Genomic DNA, 20,926 nt, shown 5'->3' on the forward strand with positions numbered 1-20,926 from the left:
TTCAAGGGAAGGTGGCCTAGCTATACCAGATCTTAAATTGTAATTATGAAGTAGTAATCATCAAAACTACTTGGTATTGGCTAAGAAATAAAGTGGTGGATCAGTGGAAGAGGTTAGGTATGCAAGACACAACAGTCAGCAACTATAGCAATCTACTATTTGACAAACCCAAAGACTACAGTTTCTAGCAAAGAGCTCACTAACAAAAACTACTGGGGAAAACTGGAAAATAGTATGGCAGAAACTAGGCATAGACCAACATCTTTTAACCTATACCAAGATAAAGTCAGAACAGGTACATAGTTTAGAGATAAAGACTGATACTGTAAGCAAAGTAGGAGAGCAAGAAATAGTTTACCTGTGAGATCTATGGAGAAGGGAAGAATTTTTGATCAAATAAGAGATAGAGAACATTGTAAAATACAAAATGGATGATTTTGATTACATTAAATTGAAAAGGCTTTGCACAAACAAAGCCAGTTCAACCGAGATTAGAAGAGAAGCAGAAAGCTGGGAAACAATTTTTACAGCCAGTGTCTCTGATAAAGGCCTCATTTCTACAATATCGAGAACTGAGTCAAATTTATAAGAATACAAGTCATTTCCCAGTTGATAAATGGTCAAAAAATATGAATGGGCAATTTTCAGGGGAAGGAATTAAAGCTATTTATAGTCAAATTTAAAAATGCTCTAAATCACTGTGGATTAGAGAAATGCAAATCAAAACAACTCTGAGATACATCACACCTATCAGATTGGCTAACATGACAAAACAGGAAAATGTAAATGTTGGAGAAGATGTGGGGAAAATTGGAACACTAATGCATTGTTAGTGGAGTTGTGAATTGATCCAACCATTCTGGAGAGCAATTTGGAACTATATAGTTTGGAACTTTTATAGCCCCAAAGGGCTATAAAAATGTGCATACCCTTTGACCCAGTGATACCACTTCTAGGGCTGTATCCCAGAGAGATCATACAAATGGGAAAAGCACCAACATGTACAAAAATATTTATAGCATCTCTTTTTGTGGTGGCAGAGAATTGGAAATTGAGGGGATATCCATTAATTGGGGAATGACTGAACAAGTTGTAGTATATGAATGTAATGGAATACTATTGTGCTATAAGAAATGATAAGCAGGCAGATTTCAGAAAAACCCAGGACTTATATGAACTGATGCGGAGTGAAATGAGCAGAACCGGGGGCGACCAGGTAGCACAGCGAGTAAGAGCACCGCCTCCAGTGTTGAGAAGACCTGGAGATCGAATCCCGGGCTCAGACACTTAGCACCCACCCAGAAACACCTGGCCCTATAACCTTGAGCAAGTTACTTAACCCCAATTGCTTAGGGGCGGCCAGGTGGCTCAGTGAGTAAGAGCACCGGCTCCAGTGTTGGGATGATCTGGATCAAATCTCGGGCTCAGACACTCAGCACCACACCCAGAAATAACTGGCCGTGTAACCTTGAGCAAGTTACTTAACCCCGATTGCTTTTAAAAAATAAAAAAATTTAAAAAAAATAAAAAAAGAAATGAGCAGAACCAGGAGAGCTTTGTACACAGTAACAATCACATTATGCAGTGACTGACCTTGACAGACTTAGCCCTTCTCAGCAATGCAAGGATCTAAGACAGCTCTAGAATATTGACAATGGAAAATGTTATCCACATCCAGAGAAAGAACTTTGGAATCTGAATGCAGATGGAAGCATACTATTTGCTCTCCTTTTCTTATATTGTTTGGTTTGGTTCTTTTTCGTGGTTCCTCCCATTGGTTCTAACTTTTCTTTACATCATGACTAATGTAAAAATATGTTTAATATGAATGCATAAGTAGAGCCTATATGAGATTACATGCCATCTTGGGGAGGGAGGGAAAGAGGGTGGGGAAGAAAATTCAAAACTCAAAATTTTACGGAAATAAATGTTAAAAACTAAAAATAAATTAATTATTTTTAAAAAAATTTTAAATAATCATTGGGTCTTTCCATTCAATTTGCAGCTAAATTTCCTCTAGGTATTATTATTTCTCCCTATTAGAATGTGAACTCCTTGAAAGCCAGAGCTGCCTTGTTTTTGTATTCGTATTTCTAGAGTTTAGCATAGTGTTTGGTGCACTTAATAAATGCTTTTTCATTTATTTATTTATTATTGAAGGGAATTCCTAAATCAGTAAGATCATAGATCTGTTTGGATATCTTATTCTCAGAGATTGGTCTAGTTAAGATTTTAATTTCCTTTTGTTTCAGTTTGAGCAGTTTATGTTTTTATAGTCATCTATTTCTTTGAAATTCTATATTTTGTTAGAATATGTATACATATACACATATAGATTTCCCTAATAATATTCTTGATTCTGTTCTGTTTTTCTCCCTTTTCATTTATAGTTTTGCCAATTTACATTTTTCTTTCCTTTTGAAAAATTAAATTTGCTAATAGTTCGTCACTCTAGTTGTTCGTTAAAAAATCTGAATTTTCTTGTTCTTTCCTTCTCTATTACATTTCTTTCTGATCTTTCATAATCTATTTACTTTCTTTTGGATTGCTTTGTTTCCTTTTTCAAGACTGATGGTATAAACTTAATATATATTTTTCTATTTCTAGGCATTTAGCAGTATAAATTTGTCTCTGAGAACATGTATTGTTGTCATTTTTTTAATATTCTGTTATTTTTCTCATTTTAAAAATCTCGTCATTATTCAGTTGTTTTTCAGTTTCCATAGAGTTTTATAAATTTCTTTCTTGTTCATTTTATTGCATTTGTATTAAGGTCTAGAAATACAATGTGTATCATTTCTCTTTTTTTTAATTTATGTAGGGCTTTTCATGGCCTAGTATTGATCATCTTTGTGGGCCTTCCATGTATAGTTGAAAAAAAATCTATTTCTTGTTTCTCACATTTTGTTTTCTCTATATATCTGTCTGACTTTTTAAAATAAGCAATTCAGTTCTCTGATTTCTTTCTTTCTTTCTTTTTTACCTTTTGGTGGGGGGGAAGGTAGGGCAGTTGTGTTTAAGTGAATTGCCCAAGTAAGTGTTGAGTGTCTGAGGCTGGATTTGAACTTAGGTTCTCTTGACTCCAGGACCTATTCACTGCACCCCCTAGCTGCCCCTCTGATTTCTTTCTTAATCATTTTATGTATTTTGTCACATTTGATAGAGTGTTGCAATCCCTGTTATATTTGTTTTTTTCTTAATTAAATGCTATTGCTTTTTCTTATATAAATTTAAGTATTGAATTGTTTCGTGCCTGTAAATTGTTAGATATTATATATTTTTCTTTTCACCACTATGAAATGCCTTTTTCTCATTAAATTTTCTGCCTTGAATGCCATTTTATCAGATACCATTGCTGCCACCCCTGCTTTTTTAAAAATTTTCGTTGAAGCATGGTCTAATTTAGACCAAACTCCTAGGTTTAATTGCAGATTTTTTTATTTTATGATACCCATAAGCAACATATTGATAGGTTTTGTTTCTTGAACTGTCCCTCTTTTTCTTTTGATAGACCAAATCAAATAATTCATGTTTATTTTCATAAATTTTTTGCCATTTTCTTATTTATACAAGTTAAATCTATCTTAATCCTCTATAACTGTTTCAACTAGCATAACGAGTGACAAAAGCTTTATATTTTTTTAAACTATTGATTCTTTTGTACTCTGTGAGGTTAAATACTACTTCTTCTCTCTGGGGTAGTCCCATTACTGGTGCAAATGAATCTGATGAACTATGGACAGGAAGTGGCGCAGAATGGGCTGTGAAAAGGAACAAGAATCTTTTGACCCTGCTCCATGCTCCCAGAGTGATACAGCAGAGAAGTAGGAGGGGATGCAGGCGTGGACGTACAGGGAAGTGCCCCACGTGCCAGATTTAGCTACAGGGCTATGGACTGACTTCCCTAGCTCTCCAGGGAGTGCTGTCATTTCAGACCCACCCTGTGTTCAGGTGATTATTTTAACTTTACTTTTTAGTGTTTCTGTTTTTTGCTTCTTCTGTCATGCTTAGTGAGATATTGAGAAGTTTGTTGGCATTTCTTGGTAATGAAAAGATTTCAAGAATAGACTCACCTGGCTTTCTCACTGATTAACTGCCTTTACTGGAAGTCCTTACTAGATTTTGAGAGTGAATTTCAGAGAGTTCAGTGCTTTTAGGGCCTCAGTTTTCCCATTTGTAAAATGGGAGGGAAGGTGTATTAATCACCTCTGATCTACCTTTCTGTGGAGGAAAGGTAGATTTCATGGTCCAAAACAGGGGGCAGTTTGCTGGAGAGGAACAGAAAGTTATCAAGAACAGAATTCTTACAGCCCAATGAAAGAGGGACAAGAAAAGAGAACACTAGCTGTGTCATAGACCAATTTAGACAGATAAAAAGATCTGTTAAGAGAATAGAAGCAGGGTGTGGCTAGATGGCGCAGTGAGTAAAGTGCCAGCCCCGGAGTCAGGAGGACCCGAGTTCAGTTCTGGCCTCAGACACTTAAAACACACACACACACACACACACACACACACACACACACACACACAAACCTAGCCATGTAACCTTGGGCAAGTTAACCCCAATTGCCCTCCAAAAGGCAAAAGAAAAAAAAAGAAAATAGAAGCAGATAGTTAATTTAAGAGTGAGTACAAGAGAGTGGCCAGTCCTATAATGATGTCAAGAACACTAAAGACCAGAATGGGCTGAATTTTACATACTGACTGCTCAAAATCTGAAGGGCTTTTAATAGTCTATGATAGAAGCAAAAGGAAGGAAGATCCCTGCTTGTGATGAATCAAACATGGGAAGTGTACAACAAAGAGAAGACAAAATGGCTCAACTATTTTTTAATTGTATTATTAACTATAATTAATCAGTAGCTACATCCTTACAAGACTCTCACTCTTTCTGACATCCCTTTCAACTCTTGTCCTATATCTCCTTCCCTTTGTGACTTAACTCTTTGAGAAAGCTTTCTCTGCTCAGTCACTCTGCTTTTGCTCTCACTACCTCTTAAACCTTATTCATTATGGCTTCCAGCTTCATTCAGCTGAAACCACCGTCTTCAAAATAACCAGTGATCTCTTAATTGCCAAATCCAATGGCTTTTTCTCAATCCTTTTTTAATTTGCTGCAGCATTTTACACCTTTGATTTCCCCCTTTGACTCTCTTCACTAGATTTTCATTACACTGCTCTCTACTGGTTCTCCTTCTATCTATCTGACTATACCTTCATGGTCTTCTTTGTGGGTTCTTCATTCATGTCATTCCAACTAACTAAGAGTATCCTCCAAGGCTGTCTTCTGAATCTTCTTCTCTTCTTGCTCTACACTGTTTTACTTAGTGATCTCATCAGCTCCCTTAGGTTCATTTATTATTTCAATACAGATGATTCTCAGATCCATATATCTAGTTCTAGTCTCTCTCCTGAGCTACAGTGTCATATCAACTTGTGTCTTTTTGACATTTTGAACTGGGTGTCCCATAGGCATTTCAGACTCAGCATGCCTGAAAAAGAATTAAATTATCTTTTCCCTCAAACCCTCCCCTCTTTAGAATTTCCGTATTTCTGACAAAGACAATGCTCTTTCCCTAGTTACCAAGTTCTGCAACTTCAGAATCATCTTTGATTCTTCACTCTAATTCACCCCCCCATATCCATTTTATTGTCTCTGCTTTCACATATATATATTCTCTCTTCACATAACCTCTCTCATTTATACTTGCATCATCCCTTACCTATATTGTTGAAAAAACCTTTAGTCTTCCTGCCTCAGGTATCTCTACACTTCATTCCATCCTTCATATAGCTGCCAGAGTAATTTTTCTGAAGCACAAGTCTTACCATGTCACTTCACTATTCCATAACCTCCAGTGGTTCCCTGTTACCTCCAGGATCAACTAAAAAGTTCTTTTGGGGATGGCTAGGTGGCGCAGTGAATAGAGCACTGGCCCTGGAGTCAGGAGGACCTGAGTTCAAATCCAGCCTCAGACACTTAACACTTACTAGTCATGTGACCTTGGGCAAGTCACTTAAACCCAATTGCCCTACCTTCCCTCCTCCAAAAAGCAAAAAAAAAAAAAAATAGTTCTTTTGTGTGGAAACTCTTCATCACTGACCTTTTATTCCTTCTCTAGTCATCTTACACTTTACACCCCCTCCAAACATTGCTCCATCACCCTTCTCAGAGCCTTTGCATTGGCTATCATCCATTCCTAAAATGCCCTCCTTTACCTCTTAGATTGCCTAGCTTCCTTCAAGTCAGATGAAACTGTATTAGGCTTTCCTCAGTCCCCAGACCTACTAGTGTCTTCCACTCTTAGGTTACCATCATCTGTTTTCTGTGTATTTCATATATACATTATTATTTCCATTCTGTGTCTGCCATTAGAATCTGAGTTTCTTTAGGACAAGGAACTGTTTTTTCAATCTGTACTCAGATTTTAGCATATTGCCTGACACATAGTAAATGCTTATTTGCTTGTTGACTAACTGGCAGACGTTTCAGTATACCAACAACACATACACAAAAAAGTTATTTATGAAAATGTAGGTTTCTATGCAATACAGTTTATTTTTAAGTGCATATTAAATTTAACAAAGTGGTAACATAATTACTAACAAAGTAGTAACATAATTACCCCAATTTGTTTATGTGCCTCTTCATTTTTTTTTGTTTTCTTCCATAATATTCTTATTTCATTGATGGTTTTCCTTCTTTTAAAAGTTTTTTCACATTTCTGTCACTATATAGAAATTCACCCATTCCCCAAATAGAAGTCCTTCCTTGAAACAAGTATAATCAAGCAAAACAAACCAATACATTGGCCAAGTCTAAAATATATATATCATTCTGCATATTTAATCCATCATGTCTCTAACAAGAAGTGGCAGACATGTTTCATCATGAGTCTTTTAAGGTCATGACTAAGTATACTTTGATCAAAGTTCTGAAGCCTTTCAGAGCTGTTATACTTAACAGTAGTTTAGTCATCAACTTACAGCAAAGATGGATGCCTGAACAGAGAAGCAGACCATCCAGCTCCTATATAACTACTACAACAAAAACCAGAAATTCTTACCAGACCTAATAATATCAGGAAATCCAATAAAAGATTGTATAATTTTTTTTTCTATACCAGAGCTGCACCAAAAAAAAAAGCAGTCAAAAGACCATAATATAGCCAATAGGAAAGGGGGCTGTGATAGCAAAGCTAGCACCAGCACTGGCAGATAAACCAGCAATCTCCCAGTGCAGCCAGAGACATATGTAATTTACAAGGTTCTCTTTCCAGATACAACAAGGAGGGGATAGCGTTTCACCCTGAGAAAACTGCAGAGTAGGCTTGGAAGTCAAGTATAGTAGCAGTGACCATTGTGGCATAGCAGTACACAGACTGGGTTACTCTGTGCACCACAGTCAGTGAATTCCCTAGCACTCTGTCCTGAGACATAGTAAAGCTCCCTGAAGAAACAATGCTCTGAGCCTGTCGGAGGTCCAGGATGACCTAACTGGAAAATAGAGGTCAGTGCAGGGACCCCAAGGACCCAGAATGAGATGAAGTAGGGCTGACTATCTAATCCAAAAGCAAAGCAAAGGGTGAAACTTGACTCTTGTATAAAGGTTCAATTCAGAAAGTAAAACTGGAGAGATGAGTGAACCAAAGACGATACTGACCAGGATAAAATATTATTGTAGATACTAGAGATCATCCTAAAAGAGAAAGTAAGACAGTAACAACTGCAAGTAGAGATTCAAAGGGGGAAAAAAGCATTTTCTTCAAGGACTAGATGAAATGAAGCAGGAAATTTTAAAATGAAATAAAAGGTTCTGGAAGAAAGAATTGAATGTAGAATAAATAGTTTAAAAGAGAAAGTGGCAAACTTTATCCAAGTAACAGATTCCCTAAAAACTAAAACAGACCAGATAGAACCAGTGACTCCATGAGGAAGCAAAAAAATATTAGAGCAAAATGAAAAGTGATCTAATCCAACACAGACACTTGGAAAACAGATCAAAGAAAGATAATTTAAGAATCATTGGACTTCTTTAAACCCATGATTTAAAAAAAGAAGATAGTATTTCAAGAAGTCATAAATAAAAACTGAATATTTTTATTAGAACCTGAAGACAAAGTAAAAATAGAAAGAATCCACCTTGTGAAAGAATCTCCAAAAGGAAAAGTCCTGGTGTCATAGCCAAAATCCAGAACTCCTGCATCAAATAAAATGCCAAAAGCATCCAGAAAGAAAGTTTTAAGTACCAAAAAAACTATAGTTAGTCACACAAGACCTGGTAGCTTTTACCCTAAATTAGAAGAGATTTGGGAATACAATATTTCAAAAGTAAAAAAAATACAGACTTTTTGCAACAAAGAATAATGTACCCTGTAAATCTGAGTATAAATCTATTAGGGGAAAATGGATTTTTAATGGAATAGAGGACTGTTCAAGAATTTCTGTTGAAAGGACCAGAACTGAGTAGGAAGTCTGAAATACAAATATAAGAATCAAGGAACTCCCCAACTGATAAATGGTCAAAGGATATGAACAGACAGTTTTCAGAGGACAAAATTAGAGATATCTATGAACATATGAAAAAAAATGCTCTAAATCACTATTGATTAGAGATGCAAATCAAAACAACTCTGAGGTACCACATAATACCTATCAGATTGGCTAAAATGGCAAAACAGGAAAATGATAAATATTGGAGAGGATATGGGAATGTTGGAACACTAATTCATTGTTGGTGGAGCTGTGAGCTGATCCAACCATTCTGGAAAGCAATTTGGAACTATGCCCAAAGGGCTCTAAAAATGTGCATATCCTTTGACCCAGCAATACAACTTCTAGGGCTGTATCCCAAAGAGATCATACAAATGGGAAAAGCACCAACATGTACAAAAATATTTATAGCAGCTCTCTTTGTGGGGGCCAAGAATTAGAGATTGAGAGAATGCCCATCAATTGGGGAATGGCTAAACAATTTGTGGTATATGAATGTAATGGAATACTATTGTACCATAAGAAATGATAAACAGGTGGACTTCAGAGAAACCTGGAAAGACTTATATGAATTGATGCTGAGTGAGGGGAGCAGAACCAGGAGGACATTGTACACGGTAACAGCCACAGTGTGCAAGCACAGATTTTGATAGGCATAACCCTTCTCAGCAGTACAAAGACCTAAAACAATTCCAAAGGACTTGTGATGGAAAATGCCAGCCACATCCAGAGAAATAACTATGAAGTCAGAATACAGAGGGAAGCAGACTGTTTTTTTTCTTATGGTTTTTCCCATTCATTATAATTCTTCAATGCAACATGACTGATGTGAAAAATGTGTTTAATAGGAATATATGTGTAGAGCCCATATCTGATTGCAAACCATTTTGGGGAGGGATGGGGAGAAAATTTAAAATTTGTGGAAGTGAATGTTGAAAACTAAAAATAAATAATTTAATAAATGGAGGGGGGAAATAAAGTATATTTGCCACCTTAAAAAAAAAGAATCACGGAAAACTTAGACAAGTAAATTCATTTGAATAGTCAGAAGTAGCTGTTTGATGATGTTATGCTGACATTCTAATAAGAGGAGAAGAATCAAGTATCCCTTCAAAATCTAAATGTATTGAGGGAGTAAATTAAAAAGGCAGTCTTGGGGGGTAGATTATGTTCTTAGGGATTGAAGAGAGGAAAGAAGAAATACAAGGAAGACAAGATACATCATACAAAATACATTAGTGTATTTCCTTCTGACTATATATATTTATTGTAAGAGCTTTGTTTTTCTTTCTTTTTCAGTTAGAAGAAGGGAAAAGAGGGAAGACAAATTTTTAATTAATTGAAAACATAAATTTTAATTTAAAATAAAAATAAGTATTTGCAGTATCTTGAAGGCTTTTGTGGAAGATCTTGACAGAGGCTCTTTGACCATCTGGTGAAACCTGTGAACCTATTTTCAAGATATTCTTTTATTTTCTTTTTAAATACATAAAATAAAATACATAGTATTACAAAGGAGACTAATTATACTGAGATCCAGCTACCTTTTTTAATTTCACAGACTTCAAGTTAAGAACCCCTGGTGTCTAGACTTTTGTTTGGTCTAAGAGAGCAGAACCAGTAAATATGAGTTACAGGTAATTAGATTTCAGGTGGATATACGGTAATACTTCCTAACAATTAGAATGTAGAATGGGCTGCTTCAGCAGACAGTAGATTGCATATTGTTGCAGGTTTTGAGTGGAAGCTTCATTGCTGTTTGTTGATAATTTAGAGGAGATTCCTAGTTGAGTTTGGGTTGTATTAAATGACCTCTGAGGTCCCTTCCCACTCTGATATTGTGATTCTAACTTGGAGTATTATTTCTCCTAAAACTGGGCCATGATTCTAGTAGTTCAGCATAGTTTGGCTTCAGAGTCCAATTGACAAGAGTTTCCCTGAGGAGTTCAGTGCTCTCTACCTGTCATGGGCTTTATTACTCACAAGTTTCTAAATACTCTTCCTGTCTTTCTTTTCAGTTATTCTCTTTGGTAGCAAATATAAAACTGCCTCTTGATAGTAGGATACACTAGTGATGAGTTTTGGTCCTTTTGAATATTTAGTCTGACATTTTTAACTATGAAGGGTGACAGCAAACGGCAGCGCAATTTAAATTGCTCTTTATTTTATAACTTAATGTTGAATCTAGATGTCAGCTCGGTGACACATCTTTTTATATTGCAGGAACTGGAGATATCGTTGCTGTGATGATTACAGAATTGAGGGGTAAAGACATTTTGAGTTATCTGGAGAAGAACATCTCTGTACAAATGACAATAGCTGTTGGGACTCGTATACCAGCAAAAAACTTTAGCCGTGGTTCTCTAGTCTTCGTGTCAATATCCTTTATTGTTTTGATGATAATTTCTTCAGCGTGGCTGATATTTTACTTCATACAGAAGATCAGGTACACAAATGCCCGGGACAGGAACCAGGTAAGCTGCCAGTTCTCTACAAGATTAATGCTTGAGAGCAATATTCCATGTAAACACGTTATGTGGTGAAGAATACTAATTTTTTTTTACTTCTATTTTTAAACTTACAAGTAGGCACCAATTTTTCTGCATCTGTAACTGAAAAAAAATTCAAAATCTACCTATGTCTAAAGGATGATGATACTTACAAAGAAATATTTCAATAAATTAGAAATTATAATAGTCACTGATTAATTTCTGGACAAAATAATAATTTGATTCTTAAGCATAACTTATTTTCACTTTAGTACTTTGAGTTCCATTAATTCATCAGTGTGCAGATTCCCTCCACTAATACAGATTGCTACTCCTGAATACATTAAACCATCTTTCTGAGTTGTGACCAAAAACTTCAGTACTTGATGACCATTATTTTGATAATTAGCCTCATTGCACTTAGGTTCCTCCATAGATTAGACTTAGTACATCATTGAGTCTACCTTCAAAGCCTTTCCAGTTTGATAGAACCTGTCAGAGTTTGCATTTCTTTAAGAACCCAAGGTCACTTTATGCCAAAGAAATATGTGGAAGCAGGATTTATTACAGAGATAGCTAGATAGCTAGACAGACAAGCAGATAGATCTTAAAGATTAACACATCTAGAAAAGTGTTCTGACAATTTTTTTACCACTCCTCAGCTAAATTATTATATATTATGATTTATGTAAATTTAGTTGAGGTTGGTTTATAAATTCTAATGAAATTTAATCAAGGATTAGAAAATAAATGCTAAAGTATATGAAGGCAAGCAGTTTATACCAAACACAACAAGCATTTCTCACTTAGTATTGGTTTTGAAATTGATCATTGAAATATTATTTCACACTAGAAATTAGTTTGGAAAGAAAAACATTTGTTGCAAACTGATAAATAAATTTGCCACCCTTATTAAGGCGGTATAGCTTTATATAATTCACTTCAGAGGTCAACAAAAGATATCTTTGTGCCTAGAGAAATACCTAGTTATTTTTCTGTGGTTTTATAATTATGGGGAATTGTGGTTCAGAGACTTTCTCAAGTGATGAAGATTTTTTAAAATCAAGAATTCATTTTATTTTTAAAATAGGTTTTTATTGCTATCTTTTGTTTTTATAATGGCTTTGATTTTCCCCTTGTATCCTGCCTCTTTCCTTCTCCAAGAGAGTCATCCCTTATTACAAAGAATTTTTTTTGAGGAAGAGAAAAATTTCAGCAAAACCTATTAATACATTGAAATAACTCTAATATCATCTGCAGTGTTCCACACCCATGGACACCCTCTTTGTAAAAACAGGAAAGGAGTCATCTTCTCATATTTCTTCCTTGTGGCCAAGCTTGTTCTTTATAATTTTGCCACAGTCATTTTTTATTGTTGTGTAGTTGTTCTTTCCATTTACATTGCTGTAGTCACTGATATTTTTCCCCAGTTTATTTATTTCACTCTGCATCAGTTCATGTAGATCTTTTAATGTTCCTCTGTATTTATCACACTCGTTATTTCTTACAGCACAGTAATATTCCAGTATATTCACTTACTGTAATTTGTTTAGTCATTCCTTAATTGATGGACACGTGATAAAGATTTTTTTTAACCCTTCTATATAATTTATAGTCTAAAAAGGCACTGAGTGTTTAAATGACTTCTCCATGTTCACACATGCGGTGCACATCTCAGATCTTCCTTTCAGATTCCAAGGCTGGTCATGTACTCTCTATACCAAACTACTTATGATGTAGAAACAGTGTCAATTTTAATATGAAGATGAGATTTCAAAGAAATAAGCCACCCAGGTTATATTTCTTTGTGGAATTTCCTTGACATAGAAGCATTGTGTAAACCTTAAAGCACTCTATAAATTTAACCTATTAAGATCCCTGTTAAATAACTTGTGTTGGTTTTGAGTTCTGAATCCACAAGAATGTTAATAGATCAACAGCTCTTAGAATTTAACATTAAAAATAATTTGCTGATTCATTATAAAAATTAACCTCATAAGTCTTATCTAGCTCCATATTAAGTCTAGACATGATGATTTGACCTTCAAGCAATTACTAAATTAAAACATGGGAAATTTTATTGATTGAAGGTTGAGTCATGCAAAACACTTGTTTCTCCTTTCTTTGTTGTCTACTTTTTAGCCTTACAGTGAAGAAAAAGATCAAATTTTATAGAGTATTAGAGCTGAAAAGACTTAGAAATAATCTAGTCTAACCTCTTCATTTTACAGACAAGGGAAATGAAGTTCAGAATAACTTAAGAGGAATTCATACCACCAGTAAGCGCTAGAGTCAGGACTTCAACCCTAGTCTTCGAACTCCAGATCTTTTAGCTATATCAGCAATTCAGTTTAACAAACATGTATCAAGTAATTTCTATGTGCGAAATGCAGAGATTCAAAAACAAATAAAAAAAATAATCCACCTGACAAGTGCTTGTGTCCTATGATAGAATACAAATGCAAACAGATAGTTAAATATAAGATAATTTCAGGAGAAATCAACCAATAATCATTTATTGAGTGCTTACTATGTGGTACTGTTAGATACTGCTAGTATGGAAGACGACAAAAAAATAAAGTACCTGCCCTCAAAGAGCTTACATTTTATTAGGAAAGAAAGCATACATAAAGTCAATTGCTTGGTACTTTTTATGTGGGACAAGGAGCACGAGTAGCTTAGAGGATCAGGAAAGGAATTTGTTATTTGAGCCAGATTCTAAGAGGCTAAGGTGAGGTGGGAGTGAATCAGGTACCAACAACTGGAGCAATCAGAAAAGGCTTTGTGGTATCTGAACTGAGACATGAAGGAGTATCTGGGGAAAGAGGAGTGTTGGGCATGGATAGCCTTTGCAGAGGTGAGAAGGCAAAAAGGAGAGGTGGACTGTCGAGTACAGGCAGCAGAGGTGAGGAACCTGCCACATGCGGCCCTCTAGGTCCTCAAGGACAGCCCTTTGACTGAATTTAAACTTCACAAAACAAATCCCCTTAACAAAAGGATTTGTTCTGTAAAACTTGGACTCAGTCAAAAAACCCCACCCAAGGATCTAGAAGGCCACTGGATCCTCACCTCTGGAGGGAACACTAAGTAAGACAGTTTGATTGGAACATTGAATGTGGAAAAGGGAATGATGTGACTTAATCCTTGATGGGTAGGTTGGAACCAGATTGAGGCATTTGTATTTTGTCCTGAAGGCAAGGAGATGCCCAACATTTTTGATGAGAGAAATAACATCGTTAGACCTTTGCTTTAGGACAGTTTTGACAGTTTTGTGGAAGATGGCTTCAGATAAAGAATAGACTTTGAAACAGGAAACTTATCAGAAGATTATTTAAGTAGTTCAGGCAGGATGTGATTAGGACCAGACCTGGGTTCATGACTGAATAGAAAAAGAGAAAATATGTAAAATGCCAGAGGTAGAATCAACAAGTCCTATAGTGGGAGGGGCTAGGGGGGAAGAGTGAAAAGTCAAGGATGACTTTGAGGTTACAAACTTGAGTGACTTGAAAGGATGGTAGCATCAGGGCAGCTAGGTGGCACAGTGAATAGAGCACCGGCCCTGGGGTCAGGAGGACCTGAGTTCAAATCTGGCCTCAGATGCTTGACACACTTACTAGCTGTGTGACTTTGGGGAAGTCACTTAACCCCAATTGCCCTGCCAAAAAAAAAAAAAAAAGATGATGGTGTCCTCGATAGAAATAGCAAAGTTTGGAGGAAGGATTGTTTCAGAGGGAAAGGCGAGTTGTATTTTTAAACATGAGATATCTGGAGATATTTGACTAGGCTTGTTGGAGTTGTAAAACTGAGGTTCAGGGGCGGCCAGGTAGCACAGCGAGTAACAGCACCGGCTCCAGTGTTGGGATGACTTGGGGATCGAATCCCGGGCTCAGACACTTAGCACCCACCCAGAAACACCTGGCCGTGTAACCTTGAGCAAGTTACTTAACCCCAATTGCTTAGGGGCGGCCAGGTGGCTCAGAGAGTAAGAGCACAGGCTCCAGTGTCAGGATGACCTGGAGATCAAATCTGGGCTCAGATACTCAGCACCACACCCAGAAATAACTGGCCGTGTAACCTTGAGCAAGTTACTTAACCCCCATTGCTTTAAAAAAAAAAATGAGGTTCAGAAATGAGATTAGGGCTAGATATATAAACTTGGCATTCATATATAAAAATAAGCAAACCCATCGGAATTAATGCAATCACCAATAGAAGAGACTAGGGCAGAGGACAGAGTTTTGGGGAACATCCAGACTTAATGAGTAGGACTTGAATGATGATCCTACAAAAAGATCAGTCAGGTAAGAGGAGAAGTGGAGTCGAGAGCTAAGTGGAAGCCAGCATTTTTGCTGAGCTTTCTCAGCACACCCTTCCACAACAACCTAAAAATATATCAAACCAAATTCTGATTAAGAAAGCCAATAAAAAAGTCACAGTGAGTTATTTTTCCAGCCCAGGACAGCTGAGGAATACAGACAGGCCTGTAAATGCTGGGGTGATAGGGTTTGGCCAGAAGCATAGAGTAGCAAAACAGTAACACGTGGCAGTAACAGCAACCTGTGGTGGGAGCAGCCTAGCTCCAGGACTGAACACCTGGACAGAAAGAGATCCTAGAGGACCCCTATAGTAGCGTTGAGAGCAGGAACAGGTGCCAACTGGTAGCTCTGTCACTCACTATCCGGTTCCAAGACAGAGAGGAGTGGTTGTAGTTGCAAGGGAGCAGGGCCCTTATCTATTTAAGGAGCAAGGCATGAGTTCTAGAAAGATAATTTTGTGGCTTTGAGTCTAAGATTAGAGTGGGGACTCAGTTCTAACTTGAACCTCACATATAAGCCTGCAGTGGAATAAACTAGGACAGGAGATCAAAACCTAGGTGGAGCCAGTAGTTCAGTAGCAGCCTATGGAAACTCAACAACTCACCATCCAGCAGACCCAGACTAGGTCAGGAATTTACAGAATGCAGACCAGGAGAGCAGTAAACAGATCTCTCTCAGGATCCTACCACTTTAGAAGCACCAAAAACTTAACAGGCTACTAGACTGAGTTGTGAAAGCAGCAGAAGGACATAAAAGAACATCAGGCCAGACATCCCCACTCTCTCCCCAGAGGTGATAATTCCAACATAACATAAAGTCAAAAGTCAATAAGTAGCTTAGAAAAATGAGCAAAAAAATTTACCATAAAAGGCAGTTACTGTGGAGACAGAGAAGCTCAAGACACTTGAAGGAAGACAATGATATGAAAACATATATGAGCAAAACCTCGAAGAAAAATGTAGATTGGACACAAACCCAAGAAGAATTCCTAGAAGTGTTAAAGAGGCTTAAAATAAGGCAAAATAAACTATTTTTAAAAATCAAATAATAATAATAGAAGGATAAGTTGGGAAAACATATGACAATTATACAAGAAAATTGTGAAAAGAAAATTACAACTTAGTAAAAATAGTACAAAAATAATGAAGAAAATAATTCCTTAAAAATCAGAATTGGCCAAATTGTAAAAGAGGTACAAAAAATACTGAAGGAATTAACTCCTTTAAAAATTGAAATTGACTAAATGTAACATAGGGTAAGAAGAGAATCAAGAAGGGGCAGCTAGGTAGTACAGTGAATAGAGCACCAGCCCTAGAATCAGGAGGGCTTGTGTTCAAATTTAGCCCCAGACACTTGACACACTTACCTGTGTGACCTTGAGCAAGTCACTTAACCCCAATTGCCCTGCCTTTCCCCCTCCAAAAAAATTTTTTTTTAATTTTGGGGGCGGCTATGTGGGCTCAGTGAATAAAGCACTGGCCCTGGAGTCACGAGGATCTGAGTTCAAATCCAGCCTCAGACACTTAACAAAAAAAAAACTAGCCTATGACCTTGGCAAGTCACTTAACCCCAATTGCCCTACCTTCCCCCCTCCAACAAAAAAAAAAGAGATAGAACCAAGAAAGAATAGTGTCAGGGAAGCCAGAGAATATCTAGAAAGAAGAGGTAGTCAGCAATGTCAGAAGTGGCAAACAAGTCAAGAAGGATGAAAACCTGAGAAAATTGGATTAGATTTAGCAATAGATTATTGGTAAACTTTCAGCAAACAATTTTAGTATGGCAGTGCGTTCAGAAGTCACATTGATAAGTTATAGTAAAAGTTGTCAATTATGAGCCCCCAGACTGATGTCTTTCCCTTTCTGACTGAGACCAGTTAGAGCTAAACTGCTTTAAGAATCTCAACTGTTATAACCCTTAAGAAAATAAGACATTTTTTACCTAATTTGTTCTATCATTTAGATTCAGGCAGCTCCCATGCTAGTATTTGAAAAGTAAGTATAATATAATGGACAGACAACTTGATAAAGCTTACTACTGGCTCTGCTTTTTACTAATCAAAAGCCCAGAGCAACTTACTTAATATCTCTGAGTCTTAATTTTCCTCATTTACAAAATGGGGATAACATCCATTCCCTTTCTGCCTCAGAGGACTCTTTTGAGAATCAGATCAAATGAAGTAATGGATGTAGAAGCTTAAAATGCCATACAGATATAAATATTTCTTTTCTCTTGCTCTCTAATAATAGTAGTTAAACCTGAGGTGTAAGTGAAAGTCCGTGTAGCCCATGTACTTCCAGAAATAGTGTTCCCTTCAGGAACTTCTATCCTGCATCCCCAATAATTAATAACTGTCTCTCCTTGGATTCTGTTTGAGGAAACCCTCCCCTATGCTTCCCTGCATTTCCTCCTCAGTTGTGGACCTCAAGGGCTTTATGGAGGAAGTGCCCCAAAACCATGCCCCATCCCTTTACAGTTTTGGAACCATGAACTACAGTATGATCAAATCACTTCTAACATTTTTACTGGATAGAGTGTGTCAGGCTACTTACTCCAGAGTCCCTTTCACTTTTCCCTGTAACTTTTTGGACCAAAGTGCTCCTCCTTCCTTCCATACCACTCTGCTATGTGTGATTTCTCCTTCCCCCCTAAGAATCTAAACTCTTTGAAGAAAAGGACTTTCTTTGCTTTTGTATTTGCATCAGCAGTGCTTAGCACATGGTGAGCATGTAATGTTTTTTCATTCATTCTCCAATCTAATAACTATGTCCAAAAAAAAGGGGAAAAAAATAAGTTGTCTGGAATAACCTGTCCAAGCTGAACCCTGACTCGCTACTTCCCTTTTAAATTTTATATCATTTTCAGTTCCAAATTTAAACCAAAAAATTACATTTTCATATATAGCATAACACAAAAAAAGGATTGTAGGTGAAACTATAAATCTCTGTTTCATATTGTTTCACATTACTTTCAAAACTGTCCTGCTTGTCTTTGCTTCCTTTTGAACTTCCTTTTGTTGTCTTCTTTGCATTTTTAAAAAAATATTTCAATGGTTCTTTTGGGTGGGGGGCGTGGGAACATCACTATTGGTAACCTCCCCCACCTCCAATTAAAAAACCTAGAGGAAAAAGAAACTCTTCTACTAAATATGAGTGGTCAATCAATAGATATCCATAAGTAAACCTCTTCAAAAAAGTATGTCTCGTTTTTTGTCTTAAGTCCATCACCCTTATGTCATAAAATGGCTAACATGTTTCATCATGGGTCCTCTGGAAACATGGTTAGTTATTGCATTGATCAGAATTCTTAATTCTCTCAAAAAACCTTTTTCTTGACAATGTGGTGCTTTTACAAGTTGTTCTCCTTGTTCTGCTCACTTTACTTTGTTATCAGTTTATACTACCTAGGATTCTCTGGTTTCAGTGGTCGTTTTTTTTTTGGTAGTATAGTAATATTCAATTATATTCATATACCACAGTTCAGCTGTTCTCCAATTATGTATATTCCCTTAGATTATTGTTTTCTTCTTGTTCCCTCCTCCTTCAGTCAGGATTGAGTAGTTTCTTTTGTTTGCAGTTATTACCTTGCACACTTTTCCTTTTTAAATTATCAGAAACCTTTAATTGTTCCTTTAATCATAGAGTCTAGGAAAAATCAGTACAGTTATTATTCAAAGGGAACCCGTTAACTAAGAAGTCTTTGAAGCAGATTTCTCTGATAAATGTCTCATTTCCAAGATCTGTAAGAATTTGATTCCATTTTATAAAGAGTAAGAACCATTTCCCATTTTATGTGTGGTGAAAGGATATGAAGAGGGAGTTCTCAAATATAATATCAACCACCATATGGAAAAAAATATTCCAAGTTACTATAGAGAAATACAAATTAAAGCAACTCTAAAGTTCTACCTCACATCCGTCAGATTGGCAAAGTTGACAGAAAAGGAAAATGATAAATATTGGAGAGGCTATGGGAAAACAGGCACATTAATGCACTAGTGCACTGGTGGAGTTGTGAATTGTTGTATCTACTCTAGAAAACATTTTGGAACTGTGTCCCCAATGTCACCAAACAGAGTACCATTAGACCAAACAGCACCACTGCTAACTATGCTTGTATACCAAAGAGATTAAAGAAAAAAGAAGAGACCTATCTGTACAAAAATATTTATTGCAGCTCTTTTTGAAGTAGCAAAGAACTAGAAATTAAAGGTGTACCCATCATTTGGGGAATAGCTAAACAAATTATGGCATATGAATATAAAAGGATGCTACTGTGCCATAAAAAATGACAAAAGGAATGGATTCAGATAAACCTGGGAAGACTTTAGTGAGTTGATGATGCAGGTTTGGTCAAGAGAGCAGAACCAGGAAAATTTGTGCAGTCACAACATGGTAGAATTTAAGATGAAGGCAAGTTCGTTAACTATAGTGCAGGCGTTCCAGAGAGCACAGTAAAAGGGGTGGGTAGATCTGGTAAAGGATATTTGGAGGATAGAGTTGAGGGGAAAGGGAGTAAGAGAAGAGGCAGTGGGGGATGGGGAACAAGGTTTGTATGGAGATAGCCAGAGCGGTCAGAATCACTGGGTGAAGAGAGTATGATGGAAGTATGCTGACCATTGAGGAATGCATCCTGGAAGAGTAATCAGTGGTTGGTGAGGGGTCTGTTGAAAGAGGCAGGTGATTGCTTTTCAAGGCCCTCCTTTGAGATCTAAACTCAGAGCAAGTCATGATTCCATGTCCTGGGAGGCCCAACTCAGAGCAGACCAGAGTATGGGAAGATACAGCGTGGAAGAGTACAGACAGGAGGTAGGACCTGGCAATTTGAGGTAGATGTGATCCTGGGATGGCTACTGTATCACCCTAGAGCAAAGATAAAGGCCATAAGCAGGTGACCTGGACTCAGAGCTGATGCAGGGCTCTCTGGGAAGTCTTTGGGGTGAAAACTGACGCTAGAGGTGATACTGTAAAATAAGATTAGGAAGGTGGATTGAATCCAGATTATATGAGCTTTTTACATGTCAAGCAAAGACATCTGTGGCTTACCAATGGGTGTAATGAAGTACTACTTAAGGTTTTGAGCAAGGTATGTATTGTCTGACCCATGAAATTTTTATTTTATTTTATTTTTTTGCTTTTTGGAGGAGAGAAGGCAGGGCAGTTGGGGTTAAGTAACTTGCCCAAGATCACATGGCTAGTACATGTTAAGTGTCTGAGGCCAGATTTGAACTCAGACCCTACTGACTCCAGGGCTAGTGCTCTATTCACTGTACCACCTAGCCTCCCCTGACCCCTGCATTTTAGCAGAATAGTTTGGAGAGGACCCCTGCATTTTAACGGGATAGTTTGGAGAGGGGTGGCTATGTGCCACAGTGAATAGAGCACCAGCCCTGGAGTCAGGAGGACCTGAGTTCAAATCCATCCTCAGACACTTAACACTACTGTGTTTCCCCGATAATAAGACACTGTCTTATTATTTTTTTTTTTTTGGACAGAAAAACACCAGAGGGCTTATTTTCAGGGGAGGGCTTATTTTAATGAACATTGACAGCAATTTTAATAAATAGGTAAATGTGAACAAAAAAATGTACCTTTATTCAATAAGCAAATCACTGGGGAAGAACAGGATGAC

At 36.9% G+C, this 20,926-nt stretch overlaps 1 protein-coding gene across 3 annotated transcripts in view; it reads left to right on the top strand.

Annotated features, from left to right (window-relative positions):
* RNF130 (ring finger protein 130) overlaps positions 1-20,926 on the top strand; it is a 147,132-nt gene that overhangs the window by 68,548 nt on the left and 57,658 nt on the right. For all 3 annotated transcript variants that reach the window (XM_069077539.1, XM_069077540.1, XM_069077538.1), the window contains exon 3: positions 10,717-10,967. In XM_069077539.1, the coding sequence (XP_068933640.1) occupies positions 10,717-10,967 (251 nt within the window). The remainder of the gene's footprint in view (positions 1-10,716; positions 10,968-20,926) is intronic.

The sequence above is a fragment of the Petaurus breviceps genome, unplaced genomic scaffold, assembly GCF_028583685.1.
Source record: "Petaurus breviceps papuanus isolate PSGF00001 unplaced genomic scaffold, PetGlider_PUasm1.0 90994, whole genome shotgun sequence".
NCBI classification, from domain to species: Eukaryota; Metazoa; Chordata; class Mammalia; order Diprotodontia; family Petauridae; genus Petaurus; species Petaurus breviceps.